At 39.7% G+C, this 24,602-nt stretch overlaps 1 protein-coding gene across 1 annotated transcript in view; it reads right to left on the reverse strand.

The window, feature by feature from the left end:
* The window catches only part of LRP12 (LDL receptor related protein 12), a 78,424-nt gene that overhangs the window by 19,019 nt on the left and 34,803 nt on the right, over positions 1-24,602 (reverse strand). The window contains 3 exon segments of the mRNA XM_032786443.2: positions 2,362-2,564; positions 4,700-4,835; positions 18,691-18,747. Coding sequence (XP_032642334.1) covers positions 2,362-2,564; positions 4,700-4,835; positions 18,691-18,747 — 396 coding nt within the window.

Below are 24,602 nucleotides of genomic sequence, written 5' to 3' on the forward strand. Positions count from 1 at the left end.
GACAGCTCTGATTCCCTCTGCAATAGCTACTTAAAATGTACACATAACAACGGCTGGTACGTTTTAATGCTCAGAGGAAACTGTTTGCGTTTCAAGATCTCCCTGTACAAACAGCAGGGTTCACACAGAGACAAGATCTGTGTGGGTCTCCCAGTCCTTCCTTCTGCAGGGGATATTTGGGGACTGCTTTAGTCAACTGAAGCATCTAGCATACTAAATTTGAAGTTGAACATCTTCAAAACAATGCGACAAGTTGAAAGAAAAATAGCAGCTCAGGACCAAAATTTAGATTTATGTAAAGACTGGGTCTAACAACAAATTAGTACAAATATTTTAAATTAAAAAATGCCTGAAAACAGTTCTGGATTTAAGCATTCCTTGAAGTGTTTGCAACTTAAACACTACAGCAATGCACTAGTGCAAAAAATTTTTTAAATCAAGGTAAACTAAGTACAACTGGATTATTTTATTGTCTAAACTGAGTAAAATGCATTAAGTTAAAAAGCAGCATAAATCATGAGAGGTTAGGTCTGTATATCCATCCACGCAATATAGGATTATTTTACTTCCTTAGGAGTAAAATCAATGGTGTGCAGGACACAAGGCATCCTAGTCTGAAGTACTTACTTTCCTGTTAAGTTTGCTGTATCCTTCTCATTGCTTAGAGTTAATTCCATTTCGCTTCAGCTTTTCTGAAAGAATTACTCTAACACCATGTCATCATATAAAACGTAAGTCAGATGATAGCCTCTCTTGCCCTTTTTTTAAAGCAAGAGAGCAACCTGGCAATCTATTCTCTGTCCTGCTACCAGCTTCCCTTTCTCTCCAATGGGAAAAGTGGCAGCTCAAGAATTGCTCTCCAGGCTGGGCAAGGAGTCTTGTCTATTACCTACTGATGTAGGAGCAGGATTTTATCATGTCCCATAAGAATTAATGTATGATTTGATTTCATCCTGTCAGCCACCCTTTCTGAATAGCAGAAAAGAATGACAGACCAGAACAATTCTTATGACTGATTATGGTCATCTTTTTGTTTTAGGATAAGTTATAACGTCTACTATGGTTTCCTGTATGTATTACAAATTAGGCACTCTAGTTAAATATACATTTCTTTGTTTTAAGGCTTTAGTAAGTAAGAGACAAGGTCTTGTATTGTATCTATGTTAAGGAGATTAGAGGAATGTTGAGGGCCTGAAGCCCCAATGTGAATTGTTTTAGTTATAAGATTTAGCAAGGCTTGATTTACAATGTATTCTGCTAAATATACAATACTGCTGTCCGTATACCTTTGAAGGTTTCTGTAAGAGATTGTTTGTGGGAATGATGAATGGATGCATCAGGAAAAGAAGGCGTGAAAGCCATCACAAATGTCCAGATGGTCAAGAAAAAGTGAGAGACTTGGAAAGACCAGGAGACAATCAGAAAATATCCATTGTATCCAACGCTAAACATGTTAGCAGCACTGACAACCTCAGAGGTGAGGCAGTACCCCGGAAGGCGAGACAACAAATAGAAGATAACAATGGGAAGCCTGACAACCATCAAATGATAACACTTAAGGAGTAATGATTACAGGATGACATTGCAAAATGCATGGACTCAAATGGGAATTTATAACTATAAAGCTGGGGTGTTTTGCCATGGAACTCTGGGTTCAGTCCTGCAAAGCCTCAGAGCATCGGATCAAGGAGTTCAGTCACAAATTTAATTAATGCATTATTAATTAGAGCATCATCAGCATCAGCATCAGAGCATTATCAGCATGGAAGCATTTCCTCTAGAATGATGGCCGAAGCATGAAGAGGCATATGAATCTTTAGTGCATTTGGCACATAAATATCTTGCGACGTCAGCTACAATAGTGCCATGTGAACGCCTGTTCTCACTTTCAGGTGACACTGTAATTAAGTGGACAGCATTATCTCCCGTAAATGTAAACAAACGTGTTTCTCTTAGTGATTGGCTGAACAAGAAGTAGGACTGAGTGGATTTGGTGGCTTTAAAGTTTTACACTGTTTTGTTTTTGAGAGCAGTTAAGTTGCATTTTCATGATAAAGAGATTGCACTATAGTACTTGTATAAGGTGAATTGAAAATACTATTTCTTTTATTGTTTTTACAGTGCAAATCAAAAATATAAAGTGAGCATTTGACACCTTGTAATCTGTGTTTTAACTGAAATCAATATATTTAAAAATGTAGAAAAACATCCAAAAATATGTAATAAATTTCAGTTGGTGCTCTGTTTAACAGTGTGATCAATTGCAATTTATTTTTTTAAGTTAATCACGTGAGTTAACTGCGATTAATCGACAGCCCTAGTAATAAGAAAATATATCAACGATCCTTATTGGAAACATACCAGCAAAGTAGACCAATCTGAAGCCTTTCCTAGAGATAGTGTCATCCGAATGAAATCTGATCCAAACATGGTCTTGTGAAGAGATGTATGGTGATGGAATGGAGGAGCCACATGCTCTATAACCTTCCACATTCTTGTAGGTTCCGATTGTTAACCAATCCGAACTGCATCGTCGTGATCCCTGAACATCAAAATCTTGAAAACTGCAAAAGATACAAAGAGTGTCAAACTTTGTCAATGAAAGTGGCCATTTTACAAGTTATTTGAGAAATTATTGCTGTTTATTGGGCTGAAGTTGAAAAAACTAAGAAAATGGTCAGTAAGGTCTTATTGCCTTTCTGCAGACAGAATTTTACTATATACTTTGTAATGATGTAAAAGAGATGGTCTTTCCCTCACCAGGATCCTAGAAATCCACATGCTTGTAATTCCCCACCTATTCCAAGCTGTTAGGCTATTGCCCCTGACACTTAGCAACTTCTGTTTGAGACAGAATTTTAGTTTTCATTTTAAAAAAGGTTTCAACTCCTCTGGTTGCAAAGATACTTTTTATAGGCCTAATCTCTAATGATTTTGAAATCATATTAAGAGATTTTATTTAAACCAAGTCTCAACATTGTTTCAGTTAAAGCAACTTCCTATGGTTGGGCTTGCTATTGTAGATGAAGCCAAACTGTATGAAAATTATGATTTAAACAAGATTTGGCCCGGTCCACACTAGCTGACTGAACTGTGCTAGATCCTAACTACACAAAAATATAAGTGAGTCATGAGACTCGATTACCATGGAGTGGTAGGGCTCCCATCCATACATATCTTTGTGCCTGGCTAAAAGTAGGCCAGTGCAGAGAACAAAACACTAGACCGGAAATGGCATGGCTAATAAAACGCAGTACATCGATAGAAGAAAGCTAGCACTGATGTCTAACAAATCTTATAAACCTAGCTTAGAATAAAGATTTTAGGAAACATTTTTGTGGTTGAACAGCTGCATCCACTGTACCCTGCAATTTCATGGCATGCCACTGTAAAAAAAGATTTGGGTAGAAATAAAAGCTCTGAACTGAAACCATTTTAAAAAGACTACGTTCTTAGCCAAGTGTTTATTTTGACAGAACCCTCCTTTCTTCCTGGGTCAGCAAGTCTGCACTGGGAACAAACAAAATCTGCAGCTAAAGCAGTTTCATAATCAGCACTGTGGATTGTATACAGTCCCAGTTTTAACTTTGATTTCCCTGGAAATTATGGAGGGGTGGGGAGGGTGTGAACTGATTAAGTACCTGAACATATGGTATAGAAGACAGGACATTATTTCCTCTATAAACGTACAAGGTATATGAAATAGATATCAAAAAAATAAAAGTAAACCTTGACAAAATTTGTAACCGTTGCCTGTGATTATTTTAGATTTCTGTAAGATGAAATCTATCAACATTGCAGCATTTTGGAATTTCCCATGTACCTTTAAAAAAACCTTGACAAAACAGATAGATTGTAGTGCTACAGAGAAATTAAAAGCAAATTGAATAAGAAAGAAATCATGACCACTATTATGAACTTTGGTTTAAAAAAACTAAGCCAAAAGAAATTTTTAATGGAAAAGCTGCAGCAACTCTGTCTCTTCAGCACCAATGACTACATTAAAATCGATCAAGTTTTCCATTATAACTTATTCAATGCAGGCATTCTATTTGACATTTATAAAATTAGCATTCTGTTTATTCCTTCTTTTGAGTACTTACATATAGAGCCCTGCGCAGATACAAAATTTGTATCTGCATCTGATCTGCAATCCGTGAAAATCATCCTTGGATATCTGCATCTGGATACCCACGGATATAAAGTGGCTATTCGTGGATTTGCAGGGCTCTACTTACATAAATCCTGAATAACTGTTACTTGTACATCCAAAACTCCTACTCACTTTCTATGAGAATTTTTCATCAGACTTTCTGAAGTGCCCAGACCAAGACCTTGAGCCATGTGTCAGGTCTTCAGAAGCACTAAGATCCCATTCATGTATCTAAATTAAGTGACCAAATTTTTAAAAACAACTCAGCATTCAGTAGCCCCACTGCTTTCAATGGTAGCCGCTAGGTACTGCACTCTTGAAAATCTGGGCCTTTGAGAACATTGAGATTGCAGAATTGGGCCCGGTGACAAATGCTACAAACCAAAGTAGAAGTAAAATAGCTGTAGAAAAATATAAAGACAGATCTTGGGGTTAACAGTACAAGTATCGAATTTTGAATAGAGGAGACTGAGAAATATGTAATCCATAGTTGGCAATATGCAATGACTATTCAATACACCAGGGTGGTACAACAACAAAAATTACCTTATAGTGATGATTTCCCCTGGGTTTGCATGGATATACCAGCTACAGTTGATTTTGGCAGGATATTCAAAAGGCCAGCCTGGACTTGTGATTACCCCACTTGGTGCTCTAATTTGTTCTGGACTATCTCCACAAGCTGAAAGATATTGAAAGCAATTTGACTAATTACACATTTCAAAAACTGGCAAAACAAAAATGAATCAAGGTTTACCAGAAAAATAAAATAATAAAATTCTGCTTTCACAGATTAAAATCATTGTATCAGTAGAAAGCAATGACATTAAGTCTGGATAACAACCACCACCACCACCACCACCAGTATGGCCCATGAAGGGCATAGGTCAGAAAACTTATTCAGAAAGAGGTGTTTCCTGTCATTAAGCATTTTTGACTTCCAATGCATGCTCAACTATTAATCCCAACATTGGCAAACTTCCTCCATGCCCTTAGTCTTGCTACAAGCAACATATGCCTGCATTTCCCCATCTGTAAAATGGGGATATCACTATCTAGCTGGTAATGGTTGTTACTTGGATTACCCCCATAGGGGACTTTGGTGCAGAGTATGCCATTTTCTCAAATTCGTACTAGAAGATTGGAAAGAGTCTACCTCAAACCTTTTAAGAGCACACCACCACATTCCTCCCTCCTTTGCTCAGAGTTTCTCTTCAATATGAGAACTAGAACATCCCCGAAAATCTGTCTCCTGATGTGCATGGGATATGCTTTAAGAAAGCAATACTGACTAAAGTGAGGCATACAGTAATTTGGAAATGCATTCTTTCAGTAAAATTAAACTATGGTACTCAGACATTATGCTGATAGGTGCATTAGGAAGAAGTACAATAATGAAAAAAATTAATAAATAGCTGAAATTCACCTCTGTGTGGAGAGCCACCACAAAGCCTGTCCACCAATTAAACCATATTTTGAGGAATAAATTGAATTTAAGTAATCTGCACAGCGGTGAATTTTCCTCATGACAGCAAGCGCTTTGAAAGCAAAGTACTGATTGTGCTCAATATTAGAGTCAGTGTTTATGGTTGGAAGGGTTCACCAGATGATCCAGTCTGACAGCCTATATATCACATATCAGTAACACACACTGCACCCACACACGAAACCCAAGAAATGAAATTAGGCCAAAATATTACAGCCCATAGGAGATAAGACTATTAAGTGCCATAGACAGAGAACAGAGGGGACTGAAGTGCACCAGTGCTTGAGGCCACTGTGATGGCAGAAAAATGATTAAGTCTGAATCCTGGTGAGCAATCTGACCCACAAACTGCAGAGGAAGGTTGGGGGGGGGGGAGGAGAAAGACACACACACACAAAAACACTGCCAACCAGATCCGGGAGGAAATTCCTTCCCAAATCCACATATTGTGATCAGTTAGACCCTAAGCATGTGAGCAAGAACCAGCCAGACAGGCACCTGAGAGAGAGAATGCTTAGTGCCACCTCAGAGTCCTGACCCACCATGCTCAATGTCCCATCTCCAGCAGTGATCGTCTCTCATTCTCTGATGCTCCAGAAAAAGAAGACTAGCCTCCCCTTGACCCCTCCAAGAGCCATTTGGGGGGATCCATTCCTGACCTCTGCAGGTGGTCACTTGTCAAAAGCTTCCTTTTAATTGCATTTACTTCTGGGACTTATTCTATCTCTGGACTGTAATGACTACATAAAACATTTCAGCTTTGCTCTCATGATCCAGGTAGCCACTATACATAATTATACCCCATAATTTAGTCATGTTTTTCTGTATACCAATTTTGCTAACTTTTGCAATGTTATTGCAAATCTTGCTACACTGTTTTTTCTTTAACATCTAGCCAAAGCCATTTGAGCATTCCAGAAGCTCGGCTTTCATTTTCAACAGTTCATTATTCTCCTGGTTGCAGAGCTGGTTCAAAAAGCAGAAGGCACATGGAGAATTTATTACTCTTAATCTCTCAATTTCTCAGACAATTTTTTGTTTTTTGAATGTTTGGGATTGGCAATATTACTATAATTTCACCCCATATATTCTCACACACTAGAGGTTTATAATTAAATAGATGAGTTATATAGAGGTGTCACGCTTATAGTACACATCATAAGATTGGTGAAAAAAGCAAATATCAAAATAAAGAACCTGTCTTTTTGTTCATTATTCAATAAATTGTTCACTTAGTAAAAGTTAATTGGTTTAGTTTCCAGTAAACCCCATAGGTGGTGCTCTTACCCCATTATACTTTAGAAATGCAGTTAACATTCCATGTGCTAACACTGAAATACACAGAGTTTGTGTTCAATACTCATGTTACTGACAAGAATCAGGCTCAATGAATAGCAAGAAAATTTTTAAGTTTACTATTTTCTTGAATATCCTATTAACATGAACAAAAAACCACAGAGTAAAAGATAAAAAATGCATCTAAAGCATTTTAAATGAAACATTATTCTAGACAAGTACTTCATTGTTGACAAAATACAGAGCTTAACTAAAAGTAGTATATTTCAAGCGAAATACACACAATTAGAAAATCCATCTGGTTTTGCATGTTTCCAGTAAACCCCATAGGTGGTGCTGACATATAAAACTTTGCTATATGATGCATTTCAAGAAACATTTAAATTTGCTTACACATATAATATCAGGGCAAGTGAAACATTATTAGAACCTCAAAATAGCCACCAAAACCTCTGTCATCAAATTTATGAAGCTGAACTTTCTAAAACCCTACATTCATTACAAGCAGCACTAAAACATTCATTAAGAAAAGGTTGTCCCAAAAAACAGGCAATAGCTGTAGATCTAAGAAACTAAGTCTTACAACCTCTTCCCATTCGCAATATAACGTTCCCCTGTACCAAAGTCCCCAACCACCCACAATCAACCTCTCCCAGCCATTTGCTAAAGAAATAAAATTGTAACAGTAAGTCATCTGTGCAAATGATGGCACCAAAACCAATTTTCACTTCTTATGCAAGTTTAAAAAAACACACATCTACATGAAAATTCTGTTAGTTTAGTATTAGCAGTAAGAAAGTTGCAGTATTTATTAGCTATATAACCAAAAAATTCCACAGACCAGTATTACTATAAGGCCTTGTAACATGGCAAAATATTGTTTCAATGCCTTAAAAGCATGTATATTGGAGCATGTTATGACTACTGTGCATGAGTAGGGCCCTACCAAATTCACGGCCATGGAAAACACGTCACGGACCATGAAATCTGGTCTTTTATGTGCTTTTCCCTATACAACACAGATTTCATGGGAAAGACTTGTGTTTCTCAAATTGAGGGTCCAGACTCAAGAGAGCTGCAAAAAGGAGGGGGGGGGTCATCGTAAGGTTGTTTTAAGGGGGTCACTCTATTGCCACCCTTACTTCAGAGCTGAGCAACTGGAGAGCAGGAGCCGTTGGCCCGGTGCCCAGCTCTGAAGGCAGCACCCCATTAGCAGCAGTGTAGAAGTAAGGGTGACAATACCATACCATGCCACGCTTACTTCTGTGTTGCTGCTTTCAGAGCTGGGCGGTTGGAGAGTGTCGGCTCCCATCCAGCAGTCGCTACTTTCCAACTACCCAGCCCTAAAGGCAGTGTCGCTGCGAGCAGCACAAAAGTAAGGGTAGCAGAACCATAACCTCCCTCACATAGTAACCTTGAGACCCCCTTCCCCCACACACAGAGCTCCTTTTTGGATCACGAGCCCTACAATTACAACACCATGAAATTTCAGATTTAAATAGATGAAGTAATGAAATTTATGATTTTTAAAATCCTATGAACATGAAATTGACCAAAATGGACTGTGAATTTGGTAGGGATTAATGTAATCTTGGATGCATAAAGAGGGGAATCTCAATTAAAACATACGAATGGCCATACTAGATCAAGAGCAATGGTCCACCTAGTGAAGCATCCTGTCTTCTGACAGTGGCCAGCGCCAAATTAATCAGAGCGAATGAACAGAACAGAGCAATAATCGAGTGATCCATCTTATGTCGCCCAGTCCCAGCATCTGGCAGTCAGAGGCTTAGGTTATATCTACATTGCAATTAAAAACCCATGACTCAGGCTAAAGGGCTGTTTAACCACAGTGTAGATGTTTGGGCCTGAGGCCGGGGTCCAGGACCCTGAGAGGTGGGAGGGTCCTAGAGCCAAGGCTCCAGCCCAAGCCTGAATGTTTACACTGGAATTAAACCATCCCTCAGACAAAGTCAGCTGGCACAGACCAGCTGCGGGAGTCTAAGGAGTGTAGACATATCCTTAAGGATATTAGAGTATGCAGCTGTGTCCCTGACCATCTTGGCTAATAACCATTGATAGACATATCCTCCATGAACTTATCTAATTATTTTTTAAAACCCACTTAAACTTTTGACCTTCGACAAGTTCCACAGGTTGACTGTGTTGTGTGAAGTACTTCCTTTTGTTTGTTTTAAACCTGCTTTCTATTAATTTAATTAGCTGACGTTCTGTTTATTGTGTTATGCGAGGGGGTAAAGACTTCCTTATTTACTTTCTCCACACCATTCATGATTTTATAAACCTCTCATATCTCCCCTTAGTCCTCTCTTTTCCAAGATGAACAGTTCCAGTCTTTTTACCCTCTCATCATATGGAAACTGTTCCATTCCCTTAATTATTTTTGTTGCCCTTTTCTGTACCTTTTCCCATTTTAAGTGGTTTTTTTTTTTCCAGATGGGGTGACCAGAACTGAATGCAGTATTGAAGGAGTGAGCGTACCATGGCTTTATATAATAGCATTATATTATCTATCCTTTTCCTAATGGTTCCTAACATTCTCTTAGTTTTCTTGACTGCCACTGAACATTGAGCAGATGTTTTTGGAGAACAAGCCACAATGATACTATGATTTCTTTCTTGAGTGGTTACAGTTAATTTAGATCCCATCATTTTGTATATATAGCTGGGCGTATGTATTACTTTGCACTTATCAATACAGAATTTCATCTGCTAATTTGTTGCCTAGTCACCCAATTTGGTTAGATCCCTCTGCAATTCTCCATAGTCTGCTTTGGACTTAACTAGCTTGAGTAATTTTGTATCAACTGCAAAACTTTGCCACCTCACTGTTCACCTTTTTCCAGATCATTTATGAATGTACTTTGAACAGCAATGGTCCTGGTACAGATCTGTGGGGAACACAGCTATTTACCCCTCTCCATAAACTATCATTTATTCCTACCCTCTGTTTCTTCTCTTTTACCCAGTTACTGATCCATGAGAGAATCTTCCCTCTTATCCCAGGACTGCTTACTTTGCTTAAGAGTCTTTGGGTGGGATCTTGTCAACTGATTTATGAAAGTCCAGGTACACTATACCCCTTGTCCACGTTTGTTGCCTTCCTCAAAGAATTCTAATAGATTGGTGAAGCATACTTTCCTTTTACAAAACTCATGTTGACTTTTCCCCCAACAAATCACATTCAGCTGGCTGTATGATGATTCTGTTCTTTACTAATGTTCTCTACATTTTGCACTGATGAGACTACTGCTAGAATACTGTGTCCAGTTCTGGTATCCACAATTCAGGAAGGATATTGATAAAATGGAGCAGATTCAGATAAAAGACACATTAGAATAATTTAAGAATTGGAAAACATGCCTTATAGCGGTAGACTTAAAGAGCTCAATCTATATGAGGGACAAATGTCGGATATTGGGACCTTCAATCAAGGTTTAACAAGATCCAATGGCTGAAGCTAGACAAATTCAGACTAGAAATACAGCTTACATTTTTAACAGGGTAATTAACCACTGGAACAATTGACCAAGGGTTGTGGTGCATTCCACATCACTGGCGGTTTAAGAACCAAATTTGATGTTTTTCCCAAAAGATATGCTCTAAGACTGATTTTGGAGGAGTTCTAGGGAGCCTGCATTATACAGAAGATCAGATGAGATTATCACAATAGTCCCCCCTTCCAGCTTTGGAATCTCTGAATAGATCTATGAATCTATTCTCAAGAACAAATGTAAACAAAAACTTTCAAAGCAGCAGAGAGGGCTGTGAAGTCAGGATTATTAACTGTACAATGGGTGTGCTTCAAAAAAAAAATAATCTACCATTCTGAAAGGAAATAAAGATTATAAAAGTCTCTTCTTACAATGCAGAATTTCACTAAGAGAAAAAAAGAATTTTTCGAAGTGATGCACAATTTAAGGGCAGCTACTGTACCAAAGAAGGATATTAAATGGCAGGAACAAAGACAGGCTCTTTTTTTAAACACAAGTAACTAAATTCTAAATATTATACTTTTGGGTAGGAAAAATAGGCATATTAAATTCTCTTAAAGAAAATATTTCAATAAATACTTTACTGAGGCCTTGGTTATGACAATACGGGTATTTACAAGAGCTCCTATAACAGACAGACTGGATCTTTACTGCTCCCCATCCCCTTTTCTGTGTGCACCTATGACTGCTGCTAATGGTAGTTACCCCAAAGCAGGATCTGTGGAAGAGCATTACTTCATTTGTCCACACTTCAAAGTTAATTTGGATTAAGGCAGGGTGTGAATTTAAAAAGCAATAGCTGTTACTGAATAACTCCAGATATAGACAAGCCCTAAACACCTCTTCATGTGGCTATGAACATGTGAATGAGAGTGAAGTAAAGAGGTGTAACTGAAAATAAATTGCACACAGTGCAGATAATAAATTGATAAGAGGGAATATTTTTTTCCCATAACAGCTTTTCGGTTTTAGATGACTTGAGATGTTATCTGTCACTACACTGGATACAAAGTTTTCGTACAAATGCAATTTTCAGGTTGACACTGCCCCTTTAAGTAAGTGACTGTGTGGCTTAAAGGATGGTAAAAAAACAAGGGTTTAGGACTATAGGACAAGGAACCAGCTTTCTGGGCATTTGTGTGAATTAGGAAAAACAGCAAGAGGGAATGAGCTGAGCAAGATATGGGACAAGAAAAGGAGAGATACTGGCAATTGTATTAGGTCATGGTTAGAGGGGGCAATATATTATAAAATATATGTAAGCGCATGTGGTTACACTTGTCCCATATAGTTGTCGATACATTGCCATGGAAGTTGGACAGTTTTTTTTTCAGGTTCCCTTATCCCAGTGGTTCCCAACATTTTTGTGTAATTTCCCTTCGTTATAACCCATTAGTGGATGGCTGTCCTCCACCCCACCACCCCTAGCATCTTTGCTACCACCTTTCATTTTTCCTGTCATTTATCTCCTGCTATTTTTGCCCCTCCTTCTTGTAAATATAAGGCTACCTTCTGCTTAGGTTGAAGGTGCCCCATGGGCCACACTGTGCTCTGATGACTGAAGTAATTTGCTGTAAGACAAGCTGGATAGGATGGGCTGCTGCAATAGTCTGCATCCCTGCACGTATGGACTACTGCTATGGGTAATTTTAAGTACACATTATAGGGTCAAGCAGCTTTCCCCATTTCCACAACTACCATCCTCTGCTCTATGCCTCCCCCACACCCCCAATCCATAGAAGTCTACCATCTCCCCAGGTCAGGAAACATCACTTTAAACCATTAGTAGAGTGTCTGGGGTGAACGAAGAAGAGAAGCAAAGAAAGAGTTCCTGAAAACATCATGATACATTAGCTTTGCAAGAACCAATATCAAAATAGTAAAGAAAAACAAAGCTAAACTTACCTAGCAAGAACTAGAGAAGTAAACTTATCTGATGTAACAATGAGCAACATTTCAGGGAAAATAGATATCGCAAGAGCAAGGGATAGATTATGGATTTATCTTTATAATAATAGAAGTTTAGTTAAAAAGATAAAAGTATTAGCTACAAGTGTGAACCAGGAGAAGATCAAATATGTTTGCACTATACTAGACACAGTAAGGCTATGGATGCAGCTGAGTAAGTAACGTGAAGGGATTTAAAGTGTTTTATAGCAAAAACAGAACAAAGAACCAAGACTATGGTAGAGTTCAAGTAAAAAGTTGGGAGGATTTCAGTGCCCTTCCCCCCCGTTTTTTTTTGGGAGGGGAGACAATCATCAGAAATTGTTGACTCAGATTTAATAGGATTGTTAAAGGGGGAAAGGAGCCAGAAAAAAAAAAGTGTCTTTAGGAGGATATTTACCAGCCTCTAGAACAGGCTGAAAAAACTTAAGCTGAAATGCTGGAGGAGACAGCTAAAACACTGGCTACCATCTGCACTGCAAAACTGACAATGTTCTCAAAACAATGTTTATAAACAAGGCATATTGAGAGTGATTTAAAAAAAAAACCAACATTTTTTTAAAAAAAATACCAATACAGAGAGGTGTTAAAACTGTACAAGATGAGATTATTTGGGTTTTGTAAAAACGATAAAGTAAATTCAATTTCACAATAAAGATGGGTCCTGTTATGTAAAGCCTCCGCTCAATCCTGTAGAATGAGATTGTAAAATCTGTAACTTTTCAATCATTGCTAGTATGACCATTACGTTCTGTAACCTTTTGCAAACTTTGTAACTTTAGTTATTGTTAGCATAGCCTTTTAAATTTCGTAACTTTTGCTAGCTTTGTAACCTTTTCAGTTACCACTTGTATAAACCTCCAAGCTTTGCAATATTCCATCAGGCAATCAGAGAGAGTGTGAACAATGGAGTGTGTGGGACTGGGTGGAGAGGAACTGCAAGGAGAAAATAGCCAGGAGCCAGGTGTGTCTGATGTAATCTGCCCTGAGAAGGCAATCATGGAGTGCTGTAAAGAAAAGAACCTAGTATGCACGACAGGAACGAGGCCTGGGAATGCTTCTCAGTGACTGGACACAGAAGAGAAACTTAGTGTACGTGACAGGAGCCACCCAGTTCCAATAAAAGGAAGAAGGCATGCACACAAGCCCCTGGTTTCTTGACCTGCTCGCTAGCTCAAATTTGGAATTGCAGACGGACACACCAGATCTATTATGTTTTGGCTTCTCAGCTTCCTCTGCTGTCTCCAGTAACTCTCCACCTGTGTGTGTGTGGGAGCATGAGGGTATGAATGCAATGAATGTGTGTGGTGCATGAGTAAGTTCCTTCCTTTTTCTGTTTAATCTGATAGCGGCATTTAAAAAAATCAATACAAGTGTAACCCTGGGTTGGTTTCTAGGGAAACTGAGGTATCAGGTCTGTAAAGGGTCACCATTATCAGCTTGCATCACATGCATCTGATGAAGTGAGTATTCATCCACGAAAGCTCCAATACGTTTGTTAGTCTATAAGGTGCCACAGAACTCTTTGCCACTTTTACAGATCCAGACTAACACGGCTACCCCTCTGATAATTATCAGCTTGCAATCTAGACAATTTAAAAAAAAAATTGTACGGAATTTTGTAGGGACTACATCTACTCCCTTCCTATTTGTGTGCTTCTATAATGACATTTATAACTTAAATATATTTCTTTCACATGTTGCCATGTGAGTGACTCACACAAATGGGGTGAGGGGGGAACTGAGTCATCACTCAGGGAATAAGATAGCAATATTAACTATGTTGTACAAAATACATTTTCAAAGGCAGCATATGAACAAGTTGAAATACTGAAGAAAAAAAAATACTCCTGTCTTTCAGTAAGTACTTATTTACCAAAGGTGTTATTTACTGAAGAAATGCCCCTTAAGAATTCCAGACTGGCACTTCTCTCCCCCACCTGGATATTTTTGAAGGTCTAAACACTGGTTACACTAATGGCTGCTGACAGGCAAAAAAAATGCTCATACAAGAACACAATATGATTCTTTTAAACTATGCTGAAAAAGCTATGCTCATTTATATTAAGGAGCAAATGCTAGTCTGACATACATAACCTGTTATAACAAAAACACCAGGGATCATGGTATTTTATGCTATTAAAGCATAGTTTAGTAACAGTTTTAGAATACCAGCATCAGAAATCTACGGATAAATCAAGACAGCCATTTCATTCTAAACCCCTCTTCAATCATAATTTTCTGAAAAAAAGCTTCATGCTTGTTTTTTTTCCAATGTCAAGGTTAAAATTGAATTTGAAAAGGTCAAAGGGCAAAAGCCTTTGTCCACCAGTTGCAAATGTTTTTAATCAAGTTTTCTGGCTTTAAGGAAGCTGCTTTGTCTTTTTCAAATTTCCTAATAAAATTACTTTGTTTTGACTCACTGGTGTATGTAATCCTCAATGAGGAACAATAAATCTAGGGGGAGAAGTTTTGAAAATACAATCGTAGTTGTTTGAAGGACAGATATTGTACATGTGCAGTATGTCCTTATCCTCACTGACTTAAGTGCATACTTCAAACATCTGCAGTATAAGGCATGGACCATTTAAAAACAGGGTACAGATGGATCAATTGGCAGTTTTCTTCTCTTCAGAACTTATTCTTTAACTCACCTCCATCCTTTTCCTTTTAATCATTACATTTTATTGCAAAACAATCTGAGATTAATGTGCAGAAAGCATGTCAATGGCAAGGAAACTAAAAAAAAATCCGCAATGAAAAATCTCCATCATGCACATTTAGGAGAAAGAAGGTAACAGGTAAATTAAAGTATTTATTTATTGTTTCCAGCTGGGAATACGTATATTTGGAAACTGACATTTACAGAAATTAAGAACCATATTGCTCTCTTACTCCTCAGGGGCTGGAGGCCCCTTAGGGCAGGGGCAGGCAAACTTTTTGGCCTGAAAGGCTGCATCGGGTTTCATAAATTGTATGGGGGGTGGGTTAGGGGAGGGGAGTCGTGGGCCTGCCCCACCTCCTATATGCCCCCCCCCCCCCCCCGCTTCCTGTCCTCTGACCACCCCTGGATCTCCACCGTCCCATCCAACCCCTCCTCTCATTCCTGACAGCCTCCCTGGGACCCCTACCCCATCTAACCACCCCTTCTCCCTGTCCCCTGACTACCCCATCCAACCCCCCTCCTTCCTGACTTCCCCCCTGGGACCCCTACCCCCATTCAACCCCTTCCCCCCCTCCAACCACCCTGAACCCTATCCACACCCCCACCCCCGACCACCACCCTGAACTCCCCTTCCCTTTATCCAACTCCTCCTGCTCCATGCCCCCTTATCGCACTGCCTGGAGCACCGGTAGCTGGTGGCGCTACAGTCACGCCACCCAGCTGAAGCCGGGTCACGCTGCCACTGCCGCCACCACCACAGCCCAAGGAACTCACAGCCCTGCCACCCAGAGCATTGTTCAGGTGGCAGAGCAAGTGAGCTGAGACTGCGGGGGAGGGAGGACAGCAGGGGCTAGCCGTAGTTTGCTCACCTCTGCCTTAGGGTATGTCTATACTGCAATTAAACATCCATGGCTGGCCCATGCAGCTGACCTGGGCTGTCTAATTGTGGGGTAGATGTTTGGGCTCAGCATGCAGCCCAAGCACTGGGATCCTCCCATCTCACAGAGTCCTATAGCTCATGCTCCAACCCTAGCCCCAAACATCTATCCCACAGTTAGACAGCCCCTTAACCCAAGCCCATGTCAGCTGGCAGACGAGGGTTTTTAATTGCAGTGTAGATGTACCCTTACAGTCTGCACTAACACCACAGAGACAGTTGTGTTATTTCCTTTTCCTAGCACAGCTCAGATCACCTCCTGCATTGGCTCAGCAGTGCTGGCCAGATTGTTAGGGGACTGACCCAAGACTCCACCACTTTTTTCCCATCCACACATGAAAATGGGTAGCAGCAGGTGCTTTCTCCCCCTGAATTGTGACACATGATGCAGGTTGTCACAAGAAGGGATGAGGTCCTGGATTTCTTCTCCTGGAAGTTAACAAAAAATTGTGGCATGAGATTTAACATTTTGTAAGACTGGGTCCACCCCATTTTCAACAATGACTATACACAAGAGCTGTAAACATCTGTGCTATTTATTATTTATACAGTGCCATAAACATGCATAGCACTTTACTACTTTGCACACCAATTCTGAGGAAAATGATGATGCAGCAGCACTAGGACAGACAGCAAAGGTCTACTGTAATTTGAACTTGACAAGCCATCACCTGACAAGCAATAGAAATAAAAGTAGTAGTATGATGGAGAGGGTCAACTGATCAGAAGCTTACCTAAAGAAAAGTGTATTTTCATATAAAATGAGAAGCTTAATCACATGACACTATATCACAATAAAAAAAAATAAAACAAAAACAAAAAACACCAAGGAATAGTGTTTTCAAATTTTGTAAACTCTTTCACTGAGCAAAACCTGAGTTTACATCCTGGCCTCCATTCTCAAAAGACAATTTGGCAAAGGTGCTGGTTCCCAGGAACAAATGTGAGCTTCCCCATGAGATTACAGGAGCTAGATCTGTTCACCCTCAATTTTACTAGGCTCCGAGAATGCTCTTTGAAGTCTCCCATAAGTCATTTGTGATGGGGTGGGCATACCCCACACTAGACAAGAAAGGTTTAATCCTGTACTATGGGCAGAGGAAGTCCCATCCCTCAGACCCTGCCGGGCATGCTGCAACTAATGTGTTAGTATAAAGGAGAGCAGTTTACCTCAGTCTGGACTGGCCACTGATGAGGAAGCATGTTCAGTGGATGCTCCAGGCCAGGAGTAGATACAGCCTCTGATAGTGGGAACCAAAGAACTCGGGTACCAGACCGGAAACCTGCTAGCTATAGTTGACTAGTGGGAGTTCGAATTTCAGGGATCTACCCGGAGACCTGGAAGATAGCTTCTAGAACCACAGTAGGAAGTGGCCCAGGGAGGCAGTGTAAATGGTATCTCCCATCCATATAAAGTCAGTTGTGTTGTGGTTGGAACTCGGCTGACTGGGTGATGAATGTACGTGCCCCAGAGAGCTGGTGGCAGCCCCTGACTCTGGCCACTTCCCGGTGCAGGGCTGTACTCAAGGGCTGCTATATTGACTCTGGCAACTAGGCTGCGTAGCCCTGAACCCCAGGGCAGCCACTCTGACTCTTACCATTGAGCCGCACTGTTTTGAGTCCTAAGACAGTCTAGTAGACTGTAACCATGGTGCCACCACAACCTCACTCCACCTCAAAGGGGGATGGTGTGTGCATATATTGCACCACCACTGCTTTGGGCAGATGTGCCAGAAAGTGTGGGATAGATACCAAGAAGGAACTGTAATGGAAACTGTGCAGTATTGCAAAGAGATGCTTGCAAAGTAAAACTGCACCCCGAACAGCCAATTTGCACTACTGGTCCTTACATAGGTGTTATCTCATCTGTATGTTTACCAGTGGCTTAACTCTCTAGAGTACAAATATCCTAAATATACTTATAAGCCATGCAAAACTCTGCCCACAGCCCACCTGACAGCTTTTCAATCTATTAGCCTTTTATGAAGATTGAATGAAGATTACTTGAGTGTCACCTAGTCCTTTGTGGACATTTGTCCACATCACACACAATTCAGCATGAATGGTAGTTACTCCTCAGGAAAGACCCAAGAACTATAATAATTAGATGGCAGGATTGTGGTATAGTATATTGGCAAGGGAGTGTAGCAACCCTTTAGCACTGCTTGTCCACACTAAGATGCTGGTATAATACAGACCAATCAGTTCTTCAATGTCATGAGCTGCAAATTTTTCTTCCTTTTTATTAAAGAAACTGTGCAGTCAAGTGAACAGTAGTTTCAGGTACTGTGTCAATCTAATCAAGCAAAATGTATAACTTCTGGATTTGTTATTCTTTGATAGCAAGAGCGTCCAAAATTGCATTTCAATAAATTTCATTTCACAAAAAACTTTGCTATGGAAAGAAAATATCAATTCAACTTAAACCAACTTTACTCTTAGTTCAATGTTTGTACGGAAAAATAATTAAGCAGTCCACTTAGAAAAGCATAATCTGTTCATGAGCATGCAGGTATCAATTTTATCTTATGAGAATTTTTCCATGTTCCAGTTGCTTCATTCCTTATTACATGCTGCAAAAGGCAGTAATAATTTTTATAGCCAAATATCTCTTCTTAAGATACCAGGTGGCTTTCAATATTTACCATTTAAGTCATGCATGAAATTTAAACATTACAAAAAATGACTTACCAGTTGACACTCCTGAAATATGCACATTTTCAGAATGTTCTGCAAGAGCACCATTTCCTAAAATTAAACATAATGAATAAACTAATTTCCAAGATAAAATTTGTAAAAATTCTTCAGATATCCTTCTATAGAAAAGAGAAAGAACAAACTGAGCTGCTTTAATTAATATTCAATATTTGAGATCCTAGGCTTCTTCTACAACACAACCTTTGAGAGAGATTAGAAAAACAACTATTGTACAATTATGAGGAAAACAAAGCACTTATCAGTCTGCATGGAGTGGTTGAATAAACTGGAAAATTAAGGAGGGAGAACCCGGTAAGTTTTTGGGTTTTGAGAACTTCCCGTATATTAAAAAAAGGATTTGGATTTCCTGCAACACTTTTACTTTATTTCAATCATTTTGTTTTTCAGGGGATGTTAGTTTAATGAGCCTTTTTTTTTTTAAACAGAGAAACAAAAAGGAAAGCAATTGCTATGCAAACAAAGACATCCATGAGAGATAACTTTGTTAATGAATGCTGCCTGCTCATCTATCCAAGAAGATAAATTTCGATCTAACCAGTGACTAGACACCAATGTGCATTGCAAATTAAATGTGCCATGCAAAGACTGTATGAAAAAAACTGTGTTAAAAACTGAGGGCCAAGAAAAAAGGATATTTTTATTGCCAGCCACTGCTCTGCTACATTATGTTACAAATTTAAGTTAATGTTTCTCGGATAGAATTTGTTCCTCTCCATGGTGGGTTTTTTTGCATTTGTTCATTTCATCCCATTTTATGTATATATATATATATATATTTTGTTTGTTTCTACTCCTCTGTTTCTTCGTGCATTTCTCCCCGCGGTACATGAACTTTCACTCTCCCTTCTTTCCGCTACAATTTTTGTTAACCTTTACAACTGTTTTTCTTGCCTTCTAATAATCAAACACACCTATGAAGCAGCCCATTTACCATACGTGAAGTTGCAGATCATGCAAGACAGCTGTTTTGATGAATGGTGTGCACTGATCAGATAAAGGAACCTATAGCTTGAACCAAACCAGTAAGACAGTTTTGCAGCCACAAACAGGACTCAACACCAAAAAGATCTGGTTGAGTTCTTCATTCAGAACCTATCTTGTGGGGAGGAGTGGAAGGGGAGGGGAAGAGATGGGCAGAAGGGTTCTTCTAGTTATCTACTGGAAAATATATAAAAAAGTAACAAGACAAAGTATGAGGAGAAAGTATGTGTTTCTGAAGATTCTAACACAAATTGGAAAGCCTATGGCCAAGAACACATCTCAGTGCCCCACAGCTGTGTTTAGTAGTTACAAAAAAATGCTTCCTGTGTGATAGCAAAGGAACACCAAAGATGGAGACTATTTTTTCACTCACTTCCCAAGAAAACTGCACAATCATGTATTAAAAACTCTATTAATAACTAGAGCTGGGATGAAAAAACACTGAAAAAAAGAATTTCTAAGTTGTTTCCATTTCTCAGTATTTGAAAAGGATCCATTTTCCATTTTTTCCCTAAAGTTTGTGAATTTTATTGAAAAGGTTACTGAAATTTCAATATGATTTTCATAGTTTAATAACATTTGTAATATTTTCCAAGGAATACTAGCAAAATCCAAAGATCTCTAAATTGAGTGTGTTTGGGTTTTTTTAAAGAAACATCACATTACATCAAAAAAAATTTCAAAACTTTCAAAAACTTCATTAATGATGAATAGTTTCAGTCCAGTAAAACAAATAAGATTTCCAAAATTGAAAGGAATACCTATACCCATATCCAAAAATTAAATCCACAATTAATTTTTTGCATGGTGTCAAGTATCAGGGGGTAGCCGTGTTAATCTGGATATTTAAAAGCGGCAAAGAGTATTCACCCACAAAAGCTCATGCTCCGATACATTTGTTAGTCTATTAACAGGGGTCCCTAATGCGGCGCCCGCAGGGGCATCTTAATGCGCCTGCGTCCTGGCCCCCAGGAGAGCACCCGCCGCAATGCCGCAGTGGCATTTTGGCGGGGACGCCTCTCGCTGATGCCGCTTGTCAACAGCGAGCGACGTCATCGAGAGGCGTCGCCGCCAAAATTCGGCGGCATTTCGGCAGGTGCCCCACCACCGCAGTGGTCCTTTGGCTGGCACCTGCCAGCCAAAAAGGTTGGGGATCACTGGTCTATAAGGTGCCATAGAACTCTGTGCCACAATTAATTCTTTATTGATCACGCTACAAGAAAGTTTAAATTTGATGTATCATATAAGGCTATATTTTAAAGCTGCCTCCATTTTACATAGAGGGAAATCTAGATATTCACATTAAAATAAATGAGGCATAAGAATTTCTTGTAAAGTTTTTAATAACAGTTGGCTTTTCTGAGCCTGTGCTGTAAGCAGCACTCTTGCTTTAAAGTAATGTTACACCTCTACCCCAATATAACACGAATTCGGATATAACGTGGTAAAGCAGTGAGCAGCCGTGGGCCCTTTAAAGCGCCACCGAAGCCCTGCTGCTTTACCGCACTATATCCAAATTCGTGTGGAGCCCTGGGCCTTTTAAATCCCCGCTCGAGCCCCGCTGCCGGAGCTCCGGCAGTGATTTAAAGGGCCCAGGGCTCCCCGCAGCGGCTGGAGCTCCAGGCACTTTAAATCACCGCCAGGGAAGCCGGTTCAGTCCAGCATGGCATACCGGCTCTTGCCAGTACACCGTACCAGACCGGACCTGATAGAACGGTCTCACCTATAAGGCGGTGAGATTTTTTGGCTCCCAAGGACTGCGTTATATCACAGTAGAGGTGTATTTGTGACATGGTGGTATGGTGGCCCCATGGGAGCACAAACCAACTTTGTCCTCTTCTTCTACTGGTTTAACAATTATTAGAAAAGCATTACTATTAAATAATTAATCTTTTTGTTTTCAATTACAGTGAATTGCAGTAGGCATTATTCAATGTTTTCATTAGTGTTTTTAAGTAGAGGTAACTAGCATTCTAAATTAAATTTGTAAATGTTATTAAATTTGGAGGCAAAGTGAACAGCTGAACAGATGAAAAGGAATGAATTTACAGAGGTTAGAAATATGGACAGAAAAACTGAAAGGTATTTGTCTGAACTGAAACAAGCCCATACAGCTGAGAGAAAAATCATCCAAAACTCATATTCAGCGGACAGGAAAGACTTCAGACGCAGCAATATCCAGAAGATCTAGACAATAAATGAGCTTGTTTTTCCAATGAGACTGAGAAAGAAGAAAACCAAAGTAACATACAGGAACATGATGTTACAGACTAAGAAGGTAATAGTTCTGATGAAACCCCATCTACAATATCAAAAGCTATTGAAGAGCTGGAAGGAATTTGGAAAACCACAACAACAGAATTCTAAAAAATGTAGTGAGAATGATTTAAGATTAAGAAAGCTATTTATTGCTTACTTAGACTGTCAGGAACAAACAGAAGTGGAAATGTATAATCCTTAAAATAGCTGTACACACCAAGAATGGATAGGATTTGTTAGGACCACACAATAGGGCATAAATTGGAAGTAATGAGGTTAGATCAGGGTTCTCAACCTATATGCCGCCTACAGCGTGTTATGTGAGCCGCATCCAATACTACCTGTATAGCCATGAGGATGTTACATGGGGCACAGCTGTGTGCTGATTGGGCCACAAGTTGCCCATGGGCTGCAGGCTGAGAACCACTGGTTCAAGAGAAAACCCCATAAACTAAATTAATATCCAAAACAGGGCCGCCTTTCTAACATCTTCCACTCTAAATGAGTCCTTCAGCCACCAGTTTAACATCTGACACCAATAGAGATCACATTTATCTAACAGGCCACCCTCCAAACACCAACACAAGGAAGATCAGGATCTCATTTGGAAGTGGGGGAAAATGTAGTTGTCCAATGGGTCTGAGTAATGGACTCAAAAGGTAGATATTTTGCTATTATTTTCCTCGCCATATTCCTGTTTACACATTATACAAAATACCAATCTTGTGGACCTGACCAGGATACTACATACTTCCTTTTTATTAAGAACTAAATAAAATGTGTACACTTACACCAGATGCCATTTAAGCTTCGTTACTCCTAAAAGCTTAATTAAAACTTTTCAGGAGAGTTCCTTATTTGACCTTAACTACGATGTCAGAATGGCTCTGCCATAAAGATAATCCACTGCAAAAATCAAGATATTTGATAATAAAATGGTAATTTTCACTAAAAATTAAAATACTAAACCTCTTTTTAAATTCCTGAAATTACAGACATTAATTAAAATGGAATTTGAGTAAAAGGGCAGTTATTTGATCAATGAGGTTTCTCATGTTTAGCATTTTTTTATTTTCCAGTTTTAAAGAAATACACTCAAAGTTCTCTCCATTTTAAATCTAATAAAATCTTAATTAAAAGTACCACCATCTAAAAATAGATGTGTTTCAGATTAAATGGGCTCTCTGAGCTAAGAGGTGAAAACATTATCTAAAAGTTGTATGATGTGTAAACTTAAGTTTTGAATCCATTTCTAAGTGAGATTTTCACTTCAAGAATGGGGGGAGGGTGAGAATTAATGTCTATTACACTCGTTTCTCAACAAATGTAGTGATTCATCAGCTGCGATGAAAACCACCAGTTAGTCAGAAAAATGAGTAAGTTCTACACAGTAGAGTCTGCACCAGGACAATCTCCACTAGAATATATTCTGTTTTAGAACAACTACTTCAAAGTATTTTCCAAGGTTCAAAACACAGTTGCGATCACTTTTACCAGGTCACCAGTTTTGGCTGATCAATTAAGGTTAATTTCCTGCTACTTTGAAACCACAAAATGATGATTTTTTACTTTCTAATTTGGTTTCTCTATGTCCCTTAGCATCTCAGCTCAGAGAGAGAGAGAGAGAGAAAATATATAAAACTCTTCCTACCAGCAGACAGAAAATTTGGGGCGGGGGAAGGAGGAAAGCATGCAGTGTCACTTTATAACAGTCTGGTCAAAGAAACAAAAAAGCCCATATACTCCCCACCCCTAAGTGTTGGAAGGGAACAAATATATGAGGAAAAAGGCATATAAGATAGGGAGTAGTTACTACTCAGGATATTTTCCTCATCCAATTCCAAAAGGCATGGAACCATGTACGAAAAAAAGGTCAGGATAAGAGATGGGGGTAAAGTTGGGAGGAGTCACAGCAAATAGAATGGCTTCACCTACCAGACTGTAGATATACAGGTCTGTGGAAAGTTTATGATGCTTGATGTTTAATTCATTAATGCTTGTAAAGCACCTCAAAATCCTTTGATCAAAGGATATAAAATGCAAGCATTTTACTCCTACGGGAATTCTGCATCCCTGCGCATGCACAGAATTTATGTTCCCCGGAGATTTGTTTGCTTCCTGGCAGAAAAATGACTTTCTAAAAGGGAAGCCACAAGAGCGGTCATTTGACCCTCCCCAGCAATACATTTCAGGTCCCCAAAGATGCCAGCAGGGAGGTAAATCACTGTGCGGCAGGAGGTGGGACTGTGGAAGACCCGGCTGGTGGCTCCAACCTTGCGCCAGGCTCAGCTACTAATCACAGCTGCGTTGGGGAGGATGGGACTTCCTCTTCCCCTGCACAGCACTGGGGGCCATGTCAGACCCACCCCCAGATTTCTCCCCCAGCTGCGGGAAGCTCTGCAAACTTCCTGCCCCGCCCCCTTCACCCAACCTTCCTGCCCACTTCCTGCACCCCACCCCTCCCCTCCCCACTTGCTGTGCCCATCACTCAGGGGGAGGGATCCTCCATCTGCCCAACCCCCATGCATCCAGACCCCCTCATACCCAGGTCCTCTTGCCAAGCCTCACTCCCCTGCCCTCTGAACACCCCACCTCCTTTGCACCTGGACTACCCTGACGAGCCACAAGTACCCGGATCTGAGCCC

Source organism: Chelonoidis abingdonii, chromosome 2 (assembly GCF_003597395.2).
Source record: "Chelonoidis abingdonii isolate Lonesome George chromosome 2, CheloAbing_2.0, whole genome shotgun sequence".
Classification (NCBI taxonomy): domain Eukaryota; kingdom Metazoa; phylum Chordata; order Testudines; family Testudinidae; genus Chelonoidis; species Chelonoidis abingdonii.